At 45.8% G+C, this 23,053-nt stretch overlaps 1 protein-coding gene across 1 annotated transcript in view; it reads left to right on the top strand.

The window, feature by feature from the left end:
• LOC309382730 (vomeronasal type-2 receptor 26-like) overlaps nt 1-21,078 on the top strand; it is a gene marked incomplete at both ends in the record, with an annotated part of 92,792 nt that extends 71,714 nt beyond the window's left edge. The window contains one exon of the mRNA XM_081934522.1: nt 20,183-21,078. Within this exon, the coding sequence (XP_081790648.1) occupies nt 20,183-21,078 (896 nt within the window). The remainder of the gene's footprint in view (nt 1-20,182) is intronic.
• Nucleotides 21,079-23,053: the final 1,975 nt, after the last annotated feature.

Raw genomic sequence — 23,053 nt, 5'->3', positions numbered from 1 at the left:
CAGGATCCTCTTTAATAGAAGGGGAGAATTTAGCAACTGGACTCACACCTGCCATTGTAAAAAGGGCCCAATCTTTACACAGGAGAATGATAAGGGAAGGTTTTTTGACACAGGAGCACACTTGAGCATCCCCTCACCCCCACCCCAATCTCTGCCCGTTAGTGGCAGAGCAACTTCTCCCCTCACTGGGTGTTATCCAAGGGGAAGCAGCCAGAGCAGGGAGTGGCGAGGAAGCCTTGTGCAAAAATGCGCGGTCCACACAGGTGAGCGGGGACATTACGTTATGTGGGTCGGCACTCGAGTTCGTGTGATAGCGCGCACGTATGTGCTTTTGGCACCCGAGGCGAAAAAGGTTCGCCATCACTGGTGTAGGGTCTCCTGCTTGAGCAGGGGGTTGGACTAGAAGACCTCCAAGGTCCCGTCCAATTCTTTTCTGATTTTGATTCTGTATTTCCTATTGTGTGCTTGCTTATTTCTTTCTCCCCAACGTGCGTTAATATCAACAGTGAGTTCCCATTGCTAATTATCCCTGAACAGAATTGATTATTCCGAAAGGTGAGAGAATGGGGGAAAGGGCTGTAGGATTTCCCCCTTTTTCCCAGCTTCCTTGTGAGTCAATTTCTGAAACATTTATCTTCCCCACTGTTGGGGTTTGCCCAACTGATTGAGGTCATATCCACCAGATGTTGTAAAGTATTTAGGGGCAATTTCTTAATAAATCTTTTTAAAGATTGATTTAAAGTAGTGGCATCTCTCTGGATGTTCTCCTTCTTTGGTACCCATCCTGCAAATTCTAAATTGAGTGCTGGCACATCGAATAATGGAAACAATTGGAGCTGTGCGCAGGATTTTAACAAAATGATAGTGATTTATTTCATGTTTTTCCATCTACTCTCTAGGGACTTTTCCAACTCTCAACATAAACAATAAACTAAGGAACAACAGAAAGAGATTGTGTGGAGAGAAAGGTCAGAAACATAAATCCCTCCCAGATGCTCCTGAGACCCTGGGAGGAGTTGTACCGGTGGGGAGGGGTTGCATCAGTATTCTTACTCTCACCCAAGGCTTGAGTGAGTTCCGTCCCTCTTAGCCAAGTGAACAAAACCTCGGACTTGGAAAAGGTAGGTGCCTTCTATTGTCATTGGCTGATCATTTTGATTAGAACAAAAGCAGTCAGTCTTCCAGATCCAGCAAGGATGGTGCTCCTACTACTCTTCCTGATGCAGCTGCCCTTAGCAGCCTATGAGATGATGAAAGTCAAATGCCTCTTGACTTTGGAGAGGGATGGGGCAGATCCATGGAATCATTACAGGCCAGGAGACCATCTCGTTGGGGGACTCATTTCTGCAACCTACGCTTCATTTATAGTCTATAACTTCAGGAGAGCTCCCAAGACTGATGTTGGCTTGTAAGTCACTCTGGCTGTGAGAGAAATAATAGCACCACAATTCTGTAAGGGTTTGTGCCCTTTTCTTGGGGCTTTAAACTTTCTGTCCTAGTCGGAGTTCAGGAATAAGCAACTGACAAAATAGAGACAGGCATTTCACACAGCTGGAGAGAATGGCCAGGTCTTCTGCTGGATGATTCTACTGAACTCCAGCCTTGGAAAGACCTGAGCTCTCCCTCTCTGTAAGTGTTCAAGCAAAGCTGATGATGTGGCCATCATTTTATACTTTTGATCTGGCCTTGAGAATAAGATTGATTCTGTGACTGCATTTTCCCTTCTAGATGTCCTAATGCCTTGGTCTCCATGGAGGTGGATCAAGGCAGAATAACAGAGTTCAGTCTTATGCCTAGTTGTATCCATGCTCTTCTCTAGATCTTCTAAAATTATCTACAAATCTCCTCCTCCAAACCAATTAACAGTATGATATATTTCAGGAAAGGATCCATGATGTACTGGAAGCTCCTGTCTTTCCAGATTGCCATCCAAGAGGTCAACCACAATCGCCTCCTCTTACCCAACATCACCCTGGGCTATACCATCCATGACAATTATTTTGATCCAAGAATGACTTCAGCTGTTCTACTGGATTTCCTTTCAGCTGGCAAGGCCAACATCCCAAATTACAGCTGCAGGAAGACAAAAAGTACATTGGTTGTTCTCGAAGGGACCGACTCTGAATACTCAATTCAGATTTCAACCATGCTGGGCACCTACAAAATCCCACAAGTATGTTTCTTTGCAGTTAGTTGCTGAGTTCTATCTGTGGGCTGTCAGACTCCTGAATGCGAAATAACATCATAACTACGTTATGTGGACTTGCAGGGCCGCCACGACATGTAACATGTTCACACTGGTGCAATAGGACTGGGTGTTTGTTAATATGATTTATCGGGTTAGGGATTTTCTGTCTTCACTGTGAGTTCTATTGTGTTTGGAGGGGGGTGCATTGAGGGAGCTCAACCAATCTCATTGTACATATGTTATGCACTGAGAAATAAATAATTCTAAAAAATCTAAATTTGAAAGTTGTTGGGTTTTTGTTTTGTTTTTGAATGGATTTTCAAAGAAAGACGTTTTCCCTCTAGAAATAATAAGGAATAGTGGGGTTATGGAAGAATCAAGAGTGACACAGTAGTCCAGGCTAATGAAGCAATCCCAATAGGTAGCAGAGACCCAATCTAGAAATTGTGCTGGAGGAAGGCCCTTTCCCTGATGGGACCAGTCAGGGGAGATGGGCAGAGTCCACAACAATCCCACCAATGGACATTCTTGGCAGTAAGAACCAAAGAGTCACAGATTTGGAGGATTGGAAAGATTTGGGGGCATTATGTAATCCAGTGCAGGAATCCAGTATCCCCTACACACAATAATCCAGGCTGTCTTGAAACATCTCTAGCAAAGGACTCAACTACCTTCTGAGGTGGCCTTTTCCAAAGTTGGACAGCTCCTACACTAGGACATCCAGCTGAAATCTTCTCCATTGTAAGCTACTTGTTTTGTCTTCTTCACTGGAGCTAAACAATTGTGCCCTGTCTTCCATAGGCAGCCCCTCATGCAATGGTGCCTATAATCTTCTTCATCCAGGCTAAACACACCTAATACCTTCAACTGTTTCCAGCCTCTTATCATCTTGACTTGCTCTCCTCTAGTTTATCATTGTCCTTCCAAAAATTTAGTCTCCGATATTTAGCTGCCAATGAAAGGGAAACATACCTTCTCTTGACCTTGCCACTACACATCCATTAATGCCACCCAGGGCCACGATGGAATTTTCTTTGTGCACTAGAATCACACTTTTGGCTCATGTTCACCTTGGGATCCAAGATTTCTTTTCATATGCTTTCTCTCCCAGTAAGTAATGGGGAGGGGGGGAGAGAGCAACCTATATTCATGTCTTTAATTTTGTCTACTCAAACATAGAACATCATACAATCATTGTAATTTTCAGGTCGTACATAGTTTGACAGTCAGTCAAATAAAAATGCGAAATAAAATGAATGCCTTTATTTTTTTTTTAGGTCAGCTATGCTTTTGCTTCGCCATTACTCAGCAATAAGTCCTATTTTCCTTTTTTCTACCAGTCAGTCCCCAAAGAAGGGGTCCAGTACCCAGGGATTATCGTATTGCTTCAATATTTCAGATGGACATTGATCGGTCTTGTTGTTGCTGACACCAGCAATGGAGAGCAGTTCATCCAAACTTTTAAGCCAATGCTCACCCAGAATAATATTTGTGTTGTCTTCTCCCAAACAATCTCACTAGATACCAAAAAAATGAAGCTTAATTCCATAGGTTTCCTTCAGTGGAGCCAGGTCAATGTATACCTTTATTATGCTGAAGCTCTGTCCTTCACAGAGGGAATATACATTATACAACATATTCTTGGATCCTTGACAAAGCCCAGTGTCGGGAAAGTCTGGGTCATGACTGCTTTGTGGGATCTCACTTTTGAGATGACATATGCTCCCCTAACTTTCAAATACACCCATAGCATTTTTTCCTTCCTCATCCAGACTGAGAAAAGAACAAAATACGATGATTTCGAAAAAATATATATTTTAATGGAGAGGTTTGCAAATGATGCTTTTCTGTGTTCGTATGCCAAGCACCCTTTGGCTGTGAAAGGCTGGACCAGATGCCGGGAGAAAGAGGACGTTGAAATTCTGCCCCAAGGAGTGGTTGAAAGAACCTTGACTTTAGACACTTACAACATCTACAGTGCTGTGCGGAATGTTGCAAGCTCCATAAATGCTGCGTATTTGTCCATCTCCAAGAGAATGCACAAGAAGAGGTTGGACACTGAAAAGCTGAAGCCATGGCAGGTATTTCTTTTTCCCAAATACAGACAACTCCACCTCTATTCCCCCAATCTTCCCATACTTTGAACACGTACTGTGCCATGCAGAGACCTCCACAGATTATTGTGGAGTTTTGGTTGCATTCTAAGACTTTGGGGAGGGGGGAATGTTTGAGTTGGAAGTCTTTGAGGCTGTCTTTTCCCTAGAACTTCTGCCTGCCCGATTAGATTCTCCAGGTTCTCTCTCTTCAAGCATCCATAGTTCTGGAATGTGGTGCCTCTCAGTCACACACACACACACACAAACACACACACACACCTTTTTGGGACAGCATCTCAGAAAAAGGTGATCCTGCCTTTATATATTACAAAGATCTAGGAAAGCAACTCAAACTTGGTTGTTTCTGCAGACTTTTGAGGAGGAGGAGGAGGAGATATGAGAGAAGTTCTTTCCCTGAATGAGTTTATTTAAGGTTTATGGTTTCTCGACACAGTACTATTTTGCTGCTACTGCATTGAATTTGTGGGTGTAATATCTGTTTTCAAGTGCTCATATTTTAGTTGATTTAATCCTATTTATACAGGGTAGGGTTATAAGACACTTGGTCAATGAGTGGATCCATTTTAAGCTTAGCGAAATAAATGTTAGATAAATTATAGATGAGAGAGGGAAGGAGGGAGGAGGGAGAGAAAGATAATATAGATAGATATGGGTGGTTGGAGATAGATGATAGATAGATAGATAGATAGATAGATAGATAGATAGATAGATAGATAGATAGATGATAGATAGATGATAGATAGATAGATAGATAGATAGATAGATAGATAGATAGATAGATAGAGGCTTCCCTTGAGATGCACTCGGAGACTACAGTTGGTTCAGAATGCGGCCGCGCGGGTGATTATGGGGAGGACTAGGTTCTCCCATGTAACACCTCTCCTGCGCGAGCTGCACTGGCTTCCTGTGGTCTATCGGGTGCGTTTCAAGGTTTTGATTACGATCTTTAAAGCGCTCCATGGCATAGGACAGTGATGCCGAACCTATGGCACGCGTGCCACAGGTGGCACGCGGAGCCATTTGTCAGGGCACGCGAGGTGCTGCCCTGTCAGCTGCCAGCGCGCATGCGCGCGCTGGCCACCTGAGTTCACCTTTTTAAAAGCCATTTTTTGCCCTCCCCAGGCTCCAGAGGCTTTATAGCAGCCTGGGGAGGGTGAAAAGAGCCTCCCCCGCCCTCCCAGAGGGCCTCCGGAGGCTTCAGGGACCGTCCAGAGGCTTCCCTGAAGCCTTCGGAACCCTTAAAACAACCCTCCGAACAAACCGGAAGTCACTTCCGGTTTGCTCGGAGGGTGGTTTTAAGCATTCCGAAGGCTTCAGGGACCATCCGGAGGCTTCCCTGATGCCTTCGGAGCGCTTAAAACGACCCTTGAGCAACCCAGAAGTCACTTCCGGTTTGCTCGGAGGATCCTTTTGAGTGCTCCGAAGGCTTCAGGGAAGCCTCCGAACGGTCCCTGAAGCCTCCGGAGGGCCTTCGGGGGGGCGAGGGAGGCTCTTTTCACCCTCCCCAGGCTCCTATAAAGCCTCTGGTGCCTGGGGAGGGCGAAGAAAGCATGTAAAAATGGGGGGTGTCGCTCGTTGTGCGCTCATGCGCACTGGGGGGTCACGCATTGCATTATGGGTGCGGCACGCCCGCACACGACCCCCCTGCGCTCCCCCCACTTGTGGCACGTGAGCCAAAAAAGGTTCGCCATCGCTGGCATAGGACCTAGTTATTTACGGGATCGCATCCTGCCCCATACATCCCTACGACCAATCCGCTCACACAGAGAGGTACTTCTCTGGGTGCCGTCCGCTAAACAGTGTCGGGGGGCAACACCCAGGAGCAGGGCCTTCTCTGTGATGGGCCCAGCCCTGTGGAATGACCTCCCCCTTGACATCAGGATTACTTCCGATCTCCGCTCCTTCCGTGTAAAGCTCAAGACCCACCTCTTTCAATTATCTGGCCTGGCTCAACCGTAGTTTATCCTCCTCCTGACAGTCCTTTTAAATTGTATTTTATCATGGGATATTTTAATGGCTAATTTTAATTTTCTACTATTATTATTAATGTGATATATGTTTGATTACTACCTCCTCCATGTATGTATATGTATGTATATGTGTGTACCTGTATGTCTATATGTATGTATGTATATTTTTATTGTACGCCGCCCCGAGTCCCCTGCGGAGAGGGAGCGGCTAACAAATTAAAAATTTGAATTTGAATTTGAGATAGATAGATGATAGATAGATAGATGATAGATAGATAGATAGATAGATAGATAGATAGATAGATAGATAGATAGATAGGAGATGAGATGAGATGAGATGAGATAAGATAAGATAAGATAAGATAAGATAAGATAAGATAAGATAAGATAAGATAAGATAGATGAGAGACAGAAATGGGGTGGGGAGACAGATAAATTCTAGCAACACAATGACTAAGTATGTCTTCAAAGATGTTATGGCTAAGCTTTTTTTCTCTTCTTCCTCACTGCCCTTCTATGAAGCAGGGAAGTGCTGGATCTCTTCATTTCTAACCCGGAAGTTGTCTCCTGCAATTTTATTAGTCTGAGAATGAACTATTTTGAACCATGTTGAAACAACTTTCTTTCTTTTTCTGTTTTCTTTCTCATTCAAGCTTCACCCTTTTCTCCAAGCCACCCAGTTTTACAACTCTTCCACGAACCGAGTGTATGTGGACAAGAATGGAGAGCTGGCAGCTGATTTTGACCTTGTGGACTGGCTGAAGTTTCCTAATGGTTCAGTTGTCAGTATGAAATTTGGGAGTCTCTCCAGACAGGAATCCCTGGAGCCCAAACTCAGCATCAACCAACAGGCCATTGTGTGGCCCAAATGGCTCCATCAGGTAGAGCTGATTACATTTCCTAAATTCTCTCTGAATGCTCAGACAGCTCTTTTCTTCCTCCAAAATCCAGATTTACATGAGACATCCTGCCCCCAGTTATAGGTTTGAAGTTGCTTGAATTATTCTTATTGTTTAAATGAGTCCTTTTGCTCAAAGGACACGACATCCTTCAGTTGAGATTATTTGTCAGGAACTGGTCCTTTGAATTTTTGTAACCTCATCCTTCTATCCTATATTATTCGTTCTCTTGAGTTCCCAGATGTGCTCAACTATATTCAAAAGCTGAGTTACTCTCCAATATTCCACTTGGGCTTCAGAATAATACAATACAATAGTAGAGTTGGAAGGGACCTTGGAGGTCTTCTAGTCCAACCCCCTGCCTAGGCAGGAAACCCTATACAATACATTCTGTTCTTATCTGGAATTTGTTATGATACTTTGTGTGAAGTGTTAGGGCCACTTTATAAAAACTTAGTACAGACGCACATGGAATACTGCATCCAGTTTTAATCCCCACATTACAAAAAAGATGTTAGACTTTGGGGAAAGTGCAAAGAAGAGCAACTAAGATGATTAAGGGCCTGGAGACTAAAACATATGAAGAACAGTTGTAGGATTTGGGTTTGGCCAGTCTAGAGAAAACAAGGAGACAGGATAGCAGCATTCTAGTACTTGAGAAGCTGCCACAAAGAGAAGGGGATCAATTTATTTTCCAAAGCACCAGACAGCAGGACAAGAAACAATGGATGGAAACTAATCAAGGGGAGAAGCCACCTGGAATTGAGAAGAAACTTCCTAACAGTGAGGACAATTAACCAATGGAACAGCTTGCCTTCAGAAGTTGTAGGGGCTTCATCACTGGAGGTTTTAAGAAGAGACTGGACAGCCACTTGTCTGAAATGGCATAGAGTCTGCTGCTTGAGAAGAGGGTTGGACTAGAAGACCTCCAAGGTCCCTTCCAGCTCTATTCTGATTGATTGACTTGGGATTTGCTAATTAGAATAGTTTGTTGCTATAGAAACAGCTAATAATTACTATGTTTGTAAAAATAAAGAGTTGAGGCTGTAAATTTTATTTTGTATTCTACTGCACCAAAATTTGGGAGTCAGTATAATTTTTATAGCAATAGCACTTAGACTTATATACCACTTCAATACAATACAATAGTAGAGTTGGAAGGGACCTTGGAGGTCTTCTAGTCCAACCCCCTGCCTAGGCAGGAAACCCTATACTGTTTCAGACAAATAGCTATCCGACATCTTCTTAAAGACTTCCAGTGTTGGGGCATTCACAACTTCTGAAGGCAACTTCTGTTCCACTGATTAATTGTTCTAACTGTCAGGAAGTTTCTCCTCAGTTCTAAGTTGCTTCTCTCCTTGATTAGTTTCTACCCATTGCTTCTTCTTCTACCCTCAGGTGCCTTGGAGAATAGTTTGACTCCCTCCTCTTTGTGGGAAGAAGAAGCACTTTATAGTGCTTTACAGTCTTCTCTAAGTAGTTTACACCTCCAACAATCTGGGTCCTTATTTTACCAACCTTGGAAAGATGGAAGGCTGAGTCAACCTTGAGCCTAGTGAGAATCGAACTGTCAAATTGCAGGCAGCCGGAAGGCAGCAGAAGTAGCCTGCAGTCCTGCATTCTAGCCACTGCGCCATTGTGGCTCTTTTATTCTTATTATAGATATATTTATAATTGAATTGTACTGTAAGTTTTATTTTGCATTTTATTGCACCAAAAAAGTTGGGACTCAATATATATTTTTGTAAATACATTTATAATTGAATTGCACTGTTCTGTACTTTTATTAATAGATTTGTTATTTCGTGCGAACCTATTCTTAATATTTAAACAGACCAAGAAAGCCCATTCCCAGTTTAAAATTAAATTGTAGGCTATGGTTTCACTCTGCTTTCATTTCCTTTACCTTGATGCTCTCTCTTCTGCCCAGCCCCTGCCTCCTTCCAGATGTGTGGAAAGTTGCCGTCCTGGATTTATGAAGGTGGCTCAGGAAGGGAAGCCCATCTGCTGTTACCACTGTCGTATTTGTGCAGAAGGAACCATCTCCACCAAGGAAGGTAGGTGAGTGAGTCCAAGAAAATGTTTTTCTAAAGCTGGATCTTTATTTCTCTTGTTTGGCTGAATATCCACAATCAAATTCACCAGGAATCTGGGGGGAATAATAGAGCCTGGGATTAAATATACTAGGACCACAGGTTTATTCTTACAAGCTGTTCTATGTGTTGTACCTGATCAGTAAATCGGCACTCCGATTGACTGACAAATGTCAATCAACAGAATATAATGTAAATTTCAATCCTTTCAATGACTTATATTTTCCTTTTTGGTTTGCCCCTCGTGGAGATGTGCCCACCAGGTTACCGTGCATTTCATCAGCCGCGGGGCGTGGGTAAGGGTGGCGGGGTGGCGGTAATTATACGGGAGAGTCTGGAACTGAGGGAGTTCACTGTGCCACAGATCTCCGGGTGTGAGTCCCTTGGTGTGAAATGGGGCCCAGGGAGGCAGTTGGGCTTGCTGATTGTATACTTGGCTCCTCGCTATGCATCAGCGGCCCTGCCTGAGCTCCTCGAGCTGATCACGGAGATGGCAGTTGATACCCCCAAACTTGTGGTTATGGGGGATTTCAACCTGCCGTCGACGGGCGAAGCATCCGAGGTGGCTTGGGAGTTCATGGCTTCCATGACAGCCATGGACCTGTCCCAATTAATTCAGGGCCCCACACACGAGGGTGGGCACACACTGGACCTTGTTTTTGTATCTGGACAGTGCACGAGTGATCTGGGAATAGGGGTTCTAGTTATCACACCCCTGTCATGGTCAGACCACTCTTCTCTCCGGCTCGACTTCCCCGGCGCTACCCCCCACCGCAGGGAGGCGGAACCTGATTGTCCCAGATGGTTCCGCCCCAGGTGACTGATGGAACCGGATAGGTTCCAGACGGAGCTTGGGCCACTTCCTGTAGCCCGACCCGCTCCCGGAAGGAGGACCTAGTGGCCGCTTGGAATAAGGCGGCTGCGGGGGCCTTGGACCGGGTAGCGCCTTTGCGGCCTCTCCTGCGGCAATGAACCACCCTGGCTCCTTGGTTTACCGAGGAGCTGAGGGTGATGAAACGCCACAGGAGACACCTAGAAAGCAGGTGGAGGTCCTCACACTCCGAATCTGACCGAACACAGGTAAGAGCCTATTTACGGACCTACCTTGTGGCTCTGAGAGCGGCCAAACGTAGACACTGTGCCGCTCTTATTGCGTCCGCGGATAACCACCCTGCCACCCTGTTTCGGGTGACCCGCTTTCTCTTATTACAGAGGTCGCGGGAAGCCCCTTTGCAGGGTAGAGCAGAGGAGTTTGGGGAATATCTGTAGGACAAAATCGATCAGATCTGGAGTGGATGGGCCCCCTTCAGTGGACCAGGGGAGACGTCGGAAGCAAGTCTTGAGACACCACGCTGGGAGGGGTTTGACTCTGTTGCTCCCGAGGACTTGGACAGGTTACATGGGCGACTGCGAGCCACCTCATGTTTACTGGACCCGTGTCCCTCCTGGCTTGTACTGGGATCCTGGGAGGTTACACGAGGCTGGCTCCTGGGTCTGGTGAACGCTTCACTGGAGGAGGGGTCCTTGCCGGCCGCCTTGAAAGAGGCGGTGGTGAGGCCCCTGCTCAAGAGGCCTTCCCTGGATCCAGAGGAACTAGCTAATTACCGTCCTGTCTCCAACCTTCCCTTTTTAGCGAAGGTTGTTGAGAGTGTGGTGGCGCAACAGTTCCCATGCCACCTGGAGGAAGCAGACTATCTAGACCCGCGCCAGTCCGGCTTTCGACCCGGTCACAGCACGGAGACGGCCTTGGTCGCATTGGTAGATGATCTATGGAGGGCCAGAGATAGGGGTTGTTCCTCTATCTTGGTCCTATTAGATCTATCAGCGGCTTTCGATACCATCGACCATGGTATCTTATTGCGCCGGCTGGAAGAGGTGGGCGTAGGGGGCACCGTTTTGCAGTGGTCACAGCACGGAGACGGCCTTGGTTGCGTTGGTAGATGATCTATGGAGGGCCAGAGATAGGGGTTGTTCCTCTATCCTGGTCCTATTAGATCTATCAGCGGCTTTCGATACCAATGACCATGGTATCTTACTGTGCCGGCTGGAAGAGGTGGGCGTAGGGGGCACCATTTTGCGGTGGTTCCGCTCCTACCTCTCCGACCGGATGCAGTGTGTGTTGGCAGGGGAGCAGAGGTCGACCCTGAGGCCACTCACTTGTGGGGTGCCGCAGGGTTCGGTCCTCTCGCCCCTCCTGTTCAACACATACATGAAGCCGCTGGGTGAGATCATCCGTGGTTTTGGGGTTGGATATCATCTGTACGCTGATGATACACAGCTGTACATTTCCACCCCAAACCACCCCAACGAGGCCGTCGAAATGTTGTCCCGGTGTTTGTCCCGGTGTTTGACTTAAACTCAACCCTTCCAAGACTGAGTGGCTGTAGCTACCGGTGCCCCGATTTAACCAGTGGACACCATCGCTGGCCATAGGGGGCGAATTACTGCCCCCCGTGGAATGGGCGCGCAATCTGGGCGTCCTCCTTGATGCCCGGCTGTCGATGGATGACCATCTGACAGCCGTGGCGAGGGGGGCGTTCCACCAGGTTCGCCTGGTGCGCCAATTGCACCCCCTATTGGATCGGGACGCCCTACGCATAGTCACTCATGCGCTGGTGACGTCTCGCCTGGACTACTGCAATGCTCTCTACATGGGGCTCCCCTTGAGATGCACCCGAAGACTACAGCTAGTTCAGAATGCGGCCGCGCGGGTTATCATGGGAGGAACAAGATACTCCCATATAACACCATTCCTGCGCGAGCTGCACTGGCTGCCTGTGGTTTTTCGAGTGCGTTTCAAGGTGTTGGTTACTATCTTCAAAGCGCTCCATGGCATGGGACCTAGTTACCTGCGGGACCGCATCTCACCTCACACATCTCTATGACCTATCCGCTCTCACAGGGAGGGACTCCTCCAGGTGCCATCCGCCAAGCAGTGGTGACGCCTAGGAGTAGAGCCTTCTCTGTGATATAATAATAATAATAATAATAATAATAATAATAAATTTGGATTTATTAGCCGCTCCCTTTCCAAGCAGGACTCGGGGCGGCGTACACTAGAACATATATAAACAAACATATATACAAAGACATACATGCACGGAGGAGGTAATAGATTACAACATTTAGACAATTAAAACCATTAACATACCCCAATAATAAAAACCCAATATACAATAAAAATTTAAAATTTAAAAAAGACAGTCAGGAGGAATATGAAAAATTACGGTTGAGCCAGGCCAGATAATTGAAAGAGGTGGGTCTTCAACTGTACACGGAAGGAGCGGAGATCGGAAATAATCCTGATGTCACGGGGGAGGTCATTCCACAGGGCTGGGCCCATCACAGAGAAGGCTCTGCTCCTGGGTGTCGCCCCCCGACACTGTTTGGCGGACGGCACCCGGAGAAGTCCCTCTCTGTGTGAGCGAATTGGTCGTAGGGATGTGTGGGGCAGGATGCGATCCTGCATGTAACTAGGTCCTGTGCCATGAAGCGCTTTAAAGATCATAATCAAAACCTTGAAACGCACTTGGTAGACCACAGGAAGCCAGTGCAGCTCGCGCAGGAGAGGTGTTACAGGGGAGTATCTAGTCCTCCCCATAATCACCCGCGCGGCCGCATTCTGGACCAACTGTAGTCTCCGAGTGCATCTCAAGGGAAGCCCCATGTAGAGAGCATTGCAGTAGTCCAGGCGAGACGTCACTAGCGCATGGGTGACTGTGCGTAAGGCATCCCGGTCCAATAAGGGACGCAATTGGCGCATCAGGCGGACCTGATGGAACGCCCCCCTCGCCACGGCTGTTACATGGTCATCCATGGACAGCCGGGCATCTAGGAGGACGCCCAAATTGCGCACCTGTTCCATGGGGGCTAGTTGCACGCCCCCAATGGCCAGAGATGGAAACACCTGGTTGAACCGGGGGGCCGGAAGCCACAGCCACTCCGTCTTGGAAGGGTTGAGTTTTAGTCGGTTGCCATCCATCCAGACCCGTACGGCCTCCAAACACCGGGACATCATTTCGACGGCCTCATTGGGGTGGTTCGGGGTGGAAATGTACAGCTGAGTATCATCAGCATACAGATGATATCCCACCCCAAAACCACGGATGATCTCGCCCAGCGGTTTCATGTATGTGTTGAACAGGAGAGGCGAGAGCACCGATCCCTGTGGCACTCCACATGTGAGTGACCTCCGGGTCGAACTCTGCTCCCCTGCCAACACACGTTGCGTCCGGTCAGAGAGGTAGGAGCCAAACCACCGTAAAACGGTGCCCCTGACTCCCAGCCCCTCTAGCCGGTGCAACAGGATACCATGGTCGATGGTATCGAACGCCGCCGAGAGATCTAATAGGACCAGGATAGAGGAACAGCCCCATCTCTGGCCCTCCAGAGATCATCAACCAATGCGACCAAGGCCGTCTCTGTGCTGTGCCCGGGTCGGAAGCCGGACTGGCGCGGGTCTAGATAATCATTTTCCTCCAGGTGACGTGGGAACTGCTGTGCCACCACACTCTCTACAACCTTCGCTAAAAAAGGAAGGTTGGAGACAGGACGATAATTGACTAGGTCCGTTGGGTCCAGGGAAGGCTTCTTGAGCAGGGGCCTCACCACCGCCTCTTTCAAGGCGGCCGGTAGAGACCCCTCACCCAACGAGGCGTTCACTAGGCCCAGGAGCCAGTCGCGCGTAACCTCCCAGGATGCCAGTACAAGCCAGGAGGGACACGGGTCCAATAAACATGTGGTGGGTCGCAGACGTCCGCGCAACCTGTCCAAATCCTCGATGGCAACCGAGTCAAACTCCTCCCAAAGCGGTCCCTCAAGACTCGCCACGGGCGTCTCTACTGGACCACTGAAAGGGGCCCATCCCATCCGGATTTGAGCGACTTTGTCCTGTAGATATTTCCCAAACTCCTCTGCTCTGCCCTGTAAAGGGGCTTCCCGCGGTCTCTCAAACAAGAGGGAGCGAGTCACCCGAAACAGGGCGGCAGGGCGGTTATCTGCGGACGCAATAAGAGCGGCACAATGTTGACGTTTGGCCGCTCTTAATGCCACAAGGTACGTCCTCAAATAGGCTCGTGCCTGTGCTCGGTCAAATTCGGAACGGGAGGATCTCCAACGACTCTCTAGGCGTCTCTTGTGGCGTTTCATCACCCTTAGCTCCTCCGTAAACCAAGGGGCCAGGGTGGTTCGTCGCCGCAGGAGAGGCCGCAAAGGCGCCACCCGGTCTAGGGCCCCGGTAGTCGCACTATTCCATGCGTCCACCAGGTCCTCAACTCGGGGGTGGGTCAGATCCACAGGAGGTGGCCCAAGCTCCGTCTGGAACCTATCTGGTTCCATCAGGCGCTTGGGGCGGAACCATCTAATGCCTTCCGGTTCCGCCTCCTCGCGGTGGGGGGTAGCTCCAGGGAAGTCAAGCCGGAGAAGTGAGTGATCCGACCATGACAGGGGAATAATGGCTAGATCCCCTATTCCCAGATCACTCGTCCACTGGCCAGAGACAAAGACAAGGTCCAGCGTGTGGCCTCCCTCGTGAGTAGGGCCCTGAATTAACTGGGTCAGGTCCATGGCTGTCATGGAAGCCATGAACTCCCGAACCCCCTCAGACGCTTCTCCCATCGACGGCAGATTAAAATCCCCCATCACTAACAGTTTGGGGGTCTCAACCGCCACCAATGAGATCAGCTCGAGGAGTTCAGGCAGGGCCGCTGACGTATAGCGAGGAGCCAGGTATACTATCAGCAGGCCCAACTGCCTCCCTGGGCCCCATCTCACGACAAGGGACTCACACCCGGATGTCTGTGGCACAGTGAACTCTCTCGGCTCTAAGTCTTCCCGGATAATCACTGCTACCCCACCGCCCCTTCCCTGGGCCCGAGGCTGGTGAAATGCTCGATAACCTGGCGGGCACATTTCCACGAGGGGTAAACCACCCTCGTGGCCCAACCAGGTCTCGGTTATTCCTGCGAGGTCCGGCTCCCCCTCCAAAATTAGATCGTGGATGAGGGGGGCCTTATTGACAATGGACCTCGCGTTGCATAACATCAGTCTCAGGCCTTGGGTTTGTAGATCCTGACCACCTCGTATGCAGGGGTTGGTACGAACGACCGGGAATGACCAAAAACCCCGGTCTCCCAACCGACTACGCGCTCTTAATCTGTCCTCGCACCTGCCCCTCCCCACGACCGTTGGTATCAAGGAGCCCTGCACAGGAATGCTATCCTCCCTCTCCTCCCCCACTCCGCTCCCTCCTCCTTTGACCACACCTAGGTGCCTGGCTCTCCCATCCCTTCTGACCTGTTCCCCCCACCCACCCCTGGAACCCCTTACAACCTTTAAAAAACAATTAATTAAAAAACCCCTCAGTGTGCGCTTCCTCCACCTCTCTGGGTTAATAAACCCGTCCTCGAGGTGGGCCCTTGAGAGGGCAGGAGGCCATAGCTGCGAGAGGGGGGACTCCCGCATTAAAATAAGGTCAGACCTCGTATACATAATAAATGATAAATAATAAATACATAAATACACCGGGCTTAAGATGGATACTGGGTGCTAAAGGTGTTAAATAAGTCTACCCGTTAAAATCATAACAGAACGGCAACCAAGATTATAAGATGAGAGGGATGAGAGAGATGGATAAAGAAATAGGTAGAAGTGGTTAAAAATAAGTAGGGCCTATAATCTACAGTTCTCAATAGAAGGGAGTTAGGCAGTTCTTAAAAACCGTAAGAGAGTGAGCAGATAATCCATAGCGGGCGGGGGGGGCTCAACAGCTCCCCACAGTCCTTCCATGATGGGCCCAACCCTCTGCAATGACCTCCCCCCGATATTAGAACTACTAACGACCTCCGCTCCTTCCGACAGAAGCTCAAGACCCACCTGTTCCAATTAGCTGGCTTAGCCGATTTATAGCTCCATCTTCCACCTCCTGGCAAACATTTTATTGGGGAATTTTTTTTTTAAGGGAATTTTAATTTTATTTGTATTTTAACTAAGTATTGTACAGTATATTTTCTACCTCCTCCGTCTACGTCTATGTCTATGTATTTGTATATGGTTTTAATAATGACTGTACACCACCCCGAGTCCTGCTTAGGAAAGGGTGCGGTCTAGAAATAAAAGTTTATTGTTGTTGTTGTTGTTATTATTATTATTATTATTATTATTATTATTATTATTATTATTATTATTATTATTATTATTATTATTTCCTATTGGCCATTTGTATATTCAGTAAAAATGTATATACTACCACCTCCTACACTACCACCTCTTACAATACTAGATAACACAGTATCAACAGTAGAGTCCTTCAAGTTTTTAGGTTCTATCATATCTCAAGACTTAAAATGGACACCTAACATAAAAAAACATCATCAAAAAAGCACAACAAAGAATGTTCCTTCTGCACCAACTCAACAAGCTCAAACTGCCCAAGGAGCTGCTGTTTCAGTTCTACAGAGGCATTATTGACTCTGTCATATGCACCTCTATAACTGTCTGGATTGGTTCTGCAACCCAATAAGACAGACACAGATTTCAGAGGATAATCAGAACTGCAGAAAAAACAATTACTGCCAACCTGCCTTCCATTGAAGCCGTATATACTGCACGAGTCAAAAAGAGGGCCGTGAAAATATCTACAGACCCCTCACATCCTGGACATAAATTGTTGCAACTTCTACTCTCAAAGCGATGCTATAGGGCACTGCACACCAGAACAACTAGACACAAGGACAGGTTTTTTTTTTCCTGAATGCCATCACTCTGCTTAACAACTAATTCCCACAACACTGTCAAATAATTTACTAAGACTGTATTGCTATTATTCTTCTCTTCTTTACTAGTATCTATCTCTTCCAACTTATTACTATAACCATATTGCTTGCATCTTTCCATTTATATTGTTCTCAATTGTTTCTTAATATGATTTGATAGCTTATCAGTAATCTTGACTAACACTAAGTGTTGTATCTTTTTATTCTTGATTAATATATTTTATTCTCCTTATGTACACTGAGAGCAGTCAAATTCTTTTTGTGTCCAACATTTGTCTAATAAAGAATTCTATTCTATTCTATATTATCATACATTATTTCACTTGTTTTCTGTCTCATATTTCACCAAATGTTTATACATTTATCAATTTCATGCTTATCATTAGGACATACTGTATTTTCCGGAGTACAGGATGCACCTTTTCCCCCCCTAAAAGAGGGTGAAAATTTGGGTGTGTCTTATACACCGAATGTAGCCCCACCCACCCATGGCCCCCACCCTTTGGCCTCTGCCTCCCAGCAATTTACCTCTTTGCAGCAAATGGGGCTTGCTGAGGCTTCAATAAACTATAGCAGTGATGGCGAACCTATGGCACGCGTACCACAGGTGGCATGTGGAGCCATTTGTCAGGGCACGTGAGGCTCTGCCCTGTCAGCTGGCCAGTACGCATGTGTGTGCTGGCCAGCTGAGTTCACCCTTTTTTAAAGCCATTTTTCACCCTCCCCAGGCTCCAGAGGCTTTATAGGAGCCTGGGGAATGCAAAAAGAGCCCCCCCCCAGAGGCCCTCCGGAGGCTTCATGAGCTTCCCTGAAGCCTCCAGAGCGCAAAAAACTGGCCCTACGGGCAAACCGGAAGTCCGGGAGCAGACTTCCTGTTTGCTCGGAAGGTCGTTTTTACTTCTCCAGAGGCTTCAGGGAATCCTCTTGAAGGTCCCTGAAGCCTTCGGAGTGCTTAAAACGACCTTCCGAGTAAACCGGCTTGGAGGGTCATTTTGACTGCTTCGAAGGTTTCAGGGAAGCATCCTGAAGGTCCCTGAAGCCTCTGGAAGGCTTCCGGGGGGCAGGGGAGGCTATTTTCGCCCTCCCCATGCTCCTATAAAGCTTCTGGAGCCTGGGGAGGGCGAAAAAAGCATGCAAAAATGGGGGGTCACGCCTGTAGTGCGTGCATGCGCACTGGGGGGTCGCACATTGCATTATGGGTGCGGCACGCCTGCACACGACCTCCCTGCGCTCCCTCCACTTATGGCATGCGAGCCAAAAAAGGTTTGCCATCGCTGAGCTATAGTAATCCCTGCAGCCTCTAAGAGCTGATGATCGGGAGAAATTGAAATTGAAACTAGCTGCTTGCTCCACATGGCAAACTGCTGGGAAGCAGATTTTTTTTTTCTTGTGCTAATCAGGCTGTTTGCTGCAAGGAGGTAAGTCCACAACTATAAATGCCTATATGATGTTCAAATTAGACTTATTTTTTAAAGACTGCTTTTTTATTGTTCTAGACAACTTAACAACATGAAGAAGCTTTTTAAAATAAATGCTTGATCTGAAGAGGCCCAGTGCTATTGTTTTTAAAAGTGCTATTCTTTTAAATAGCAGAAAATAACTATACTTCCAGAAAGCACATCAATTTTAACAGCATCTGTATAAGTATAGTCTGAAATATAACACTACAAACAGTGTATATTGTCTGTACTGTTTGTTGCAAGGAGGCAAATTGCTGGGAGGCAGAGGCAGATATTTTTCCCTTGTTTTCCTCCCCAAAATCTAGGTGCATCATATACTTCGGAGCGTCTTATACTCCGAAAAATACGGTAATTCTATTTTGCATTTATTCTTACTTTGTTCAAAACCATAAAATCAGAATATGGACATTCTTCTATTATGAAATCTCCTCTGGATTTCATTTTACAATCCCCTTGAGAAAATTTTAGTACATGTAGGTTGGTTTACCATTATTTCTTATCATTCCTCATCTATAAAATGCTTCCTATGAATAAACGTTTTATGTTTTAAGTTTTATAAACATAAACTCACAAAATTTGAGTGTATGTTTATTACATACTCAAATATATTACCTTTTTTTCAATCACAAAATCCATTTTCTATTTGATTAATTCTATTTGATCTTGTCATTTCAACATCTTGGTCTTTTGTTTATTATTCCTGAAGCCTGCCAATGATCCAAATTGTTCCAATTTGCTCATTAGATTTCAGTTTCCTTTATATAGGTCCTCCACAAAAGCTCTTTTTTAAAAAATCTCATAATGCCAATTGTATTGCATAACTGTACTATTGGCTGGAGATTCTTTTGTTCTCTTTAAAAAAATATTAATGTACATGGTTTATTTTAATTATTTTTAGATGAAGAGAAGAGAATAGTTCTTTATTGGCCAAGTGTGATTGGACACACAAAACTGACAGATAAAAATGGAGAAATAGGCAATGAAAATTAGGATTGATATTTTTTTATGTAGTGAAATCTCTCTCAAAAAAGTCAAATTAATGCAGATTTAGGATGAATCAAGTTGATGAGAGGAAAGTGAGAAATGGAGAGAAATCCAAAGGGAGATATATTTTTTTCAACTTTCCAGATCAATACCCTGTTTCCCTGAAAATAAGACCTCCCTGGATAATAAGCCCAATTGGGCTTTTGAGCATCTGCACAAAAATAAGCCCTCTTCTGAAAATAAGCCCTCCCTGAAAATATTGCAACATAGCAGCAGCCATGAGGTGACCACACTCACTGCCTCCTGCATCTCAAAAATAATAAGACCTCCCCAAAATTAAGACCAAGTGCTTATTTCAGGGGTCAAAAGAAAATAGGACGTGTCTTATTTTTGGGAAAACATGGTAGTTGTTTTGTAAATAGTTTGACTATATCTGAAGAGATATGACACCTGCTATAAGTAACCATTGATGGAACATGTCTTCTTCCAATGAATGTCTTCTTTCTATGTCACCTTTTTTAGGAAATTCCCCCAATCATCACCAGATGTTTACATAAATAGACTCCTTCATAGTTTGCTTTTCTGGTTTTGGATTATCTTTATATTTTCAGAAAATGCAAAACTACAATGAGATATTATGAAGCAAGCAGTGTGAATAAATCAGGCCAATGTTCCTCTTCTTCCCCTTGGTCTTTGCAGATGCAGAACAATGCACTAGATGTCCTGAAGATGAGCATCCCAATAAATATCGAGACAAATGTGTCCCTAAAAAGTTCAATTTCCTCTCTTACAAGGATGATTTGGGAATCATCCTGGCTTCCATTGCCATGTTTTTGGCCTTAACCACGGGCCTTGTATTAGGAATCTTCATCAAATTTCTAGAAACTCCCATAGTCAAAGCCAACAATCGGGATCTCTCCTTCATCCTTCTGGTCTCTCTCCTGTGTTCCTTCTTGATTTCCTTCCTGTTCATTGGCCAACCAACCAGAGCCGCTTGCCTTCTCCAACAAACAGCTTTCAGCATCATCTTCTCAGTTGCCGTGTCTTCTCTCTTGGCCAAAACGGTCACAGTGGTATTGGCCTTCTTGGCCACAAAGCCAGGAAACAGAGTGAGGAGATGGCTGGGAAAGAGTTTAGCCAATTCAATCATCCTTTGTTCTTCCATTGTTCAAGTTATAATTTGTTCCATCTGGTTGGGAGTCTCTCCCCCATTTCCTACTTCAGATAAGCAATCTCAACCTGGAGAAATAGTTCTGCAATGCAATTCAGGCTCTGTTGCCATGTTTTATGTTGCCCTCGGGTTCATGGGTTTCCTGGCTGCTATCTGCTTCACAGTGGCTTTCCTGGCCCGGAAACTCCCTGGTGCGTTCAATGAAGCCAAGTTGATCACCTTCAGCATGCTGGTCTTCTGCAGTGTTTGGGTGTCATTTGTGCCTGCCTACCTGAGCACGAAGGGGAAGTACGTGGTGGCTGTGCAGATCTTCTCCATCTTGGCCTCCAGTGCTGGACTGCTGGGCTGCGTCTTCATCCCTAAGTGCTACATCATTCTGCTAAGGCCACATCTGAATACAAAAGAACATCTGATGATTAAATAGATAGAAAGAAAATGAGTGGGCTATTTCTCAAGAATATGACTTGGTAAATTTGAGTAACAGTATTTGATAATCTAATGGTTATAAGACAATGAACAAAAAGCTTACGTCATGATAGAAATATGCTACTTTTAAATAAACACTATTTACCCCTTTGTCCTTCCTTTATTCTTCAGTGTAGAAAATCTCTGTGAATGAATGCTTGTAAAGATTCTGACATTTAAACCACTGTGCCAGGCGTCCACTCATGCGCAAGAATTGTGAATAATTATTCTCTTTCTCAAATAAATAAATTAAAACTGCCCTTGCAGAACTGAAATGAAAGTGATAATGCAATTCATTCTGAGCAAAAGGTTTTCTTGGGACTTTTATGGGATTTTGGATGCAGTTTAACTAACAATCAATGAAAACAAACATCGCTTGCTTGCTGCATCCTAATAGGGATTAATTGCTCATGTCAAACAGTTTAAAAGTTTGAAGATACGATAGCATCACAATAAACACAAATCAATAGCCAATCCACAACAGAATCCTCGCATGGGTTGTATGACACCTTGTGACCTCCCTGCATCACTTCTTCTGCCCTCCCCCCTCCCCCCAACCAGGTCATATAAACAGGTCTTCTCAACCATCTGAAAGGCCACCAGCATTAGGACCAATGCTCAGAAGGATGATGCTCTCCAGGGCAGGTCCAATCACCAAAAAGGCTCTAGAGGTGCACTCCCTCAACTCACACAGACCTACACCAGGAAGGGCCTTATATGCAATTATATGCTCTCTGAGAGAAGCACTCAGTGCACCACCACCACCTAGTTAAAACCTAAAGGAAATAGCAGGACAGCTACTTCACCATATTTGTTATTTGGGGATTTTTCCTGTTGAGGGCTTAGATCCTGGTAGTGGCCAAAGGTTCCTCCACTGGTCTCAAGAAGGACTTCTTGAACGAGCTACCTGGATTTCTTCTTCCTCCTTCCTTCTTATGATCAATTGGAATTGAGCAGCCTTCCTACTTTCCTTTGTGCCACTCTCTGTAAGCCTCCCACCTCTACTGGGGCCAAAGCACCCTCCTGCCTCTGGTTCCACCATCTCTATCTGCCAGTTTTCCTGCATCCCATTCTTGGAATATGATTCCCAGCCCAAGCTGGGTTTTTCCAGCTCTTCTTTCTTATATTGTTTTATACTTATGTGTGTTATGATGGATGTACTGTTGTTATTTGCCCAAATTGAAACATGAAATAAAGAAATTTGCCTGAAATATTGTCTAGTATGGGTTCTTCTGCTTGAGCAAGAAAATACCTCCAAATTCCCTTCCAACTCTTTTATTTTGTTAAATGTGTCTGCCTTCAACGGATGAGCAACCATCCATCTCAACAGATGTTTGCCTAACTTGACAAATAGAACCAGTTCACTATAAATCAAAATCAACAAAGTCCATACTGATGTGTGCTTGTTCACGTCTATACTAAACCATCTCATAATATTGATTATGATATTTTTTTACAAAAGTTTGAATCTAACTTCTTATGTCTTACTCCCAGAGTTCAAATCTTCAGAAGTTCAAAGGTTCAGAGAAGCAATGTCTTTCCACCTTGCAATTTTCCAAACCATAGTGATTTCCTTGTTGTTTTGAGGCTTAATCTCTAGAGACTTTTCTACAAACTTTAGAAAATTTGACAATAGAGGTCAACAACATGTTTTCCCATCAATGCCAGACAAAACCTTATTTGTTGATTTCATGACACTGGAAAGTGAGACTCTAGAAAGAGTGCAGAGAAGACAACCAAGATGATTAGGGGACTGGAGGCTAAAACATAGGAAGAACGGTTGCAGGAAGTGGGTACGTCTAGTTTAATGAAAAGAAAGACCAGGGGAGACATGATAGCAGTGGCTCCAATATTTCAGGGGCTGATACAAAGAAGAGGGAGTCAAACTATTTTCCAAGGCACCTGACGGTAGAACAAGAAGCAATGGGTGGAAA

Source organism: Natrix helvetica, assembly GCF_964273705.1.
Source record: "Natrix helvetica genome assembly, chromosome: 1".
Taxonomy (NCBI): Eukaryota; Metazoa; Chordata; class Lepidosauria; order Squamata; family Natricidae; genus Natrix; species Natrix helvetica.
The sequence above is the reverse complement of the archived record's forward strand: the minus strand, read 5'-3'. Positions and strand labels throughout refer to the sequence as shown.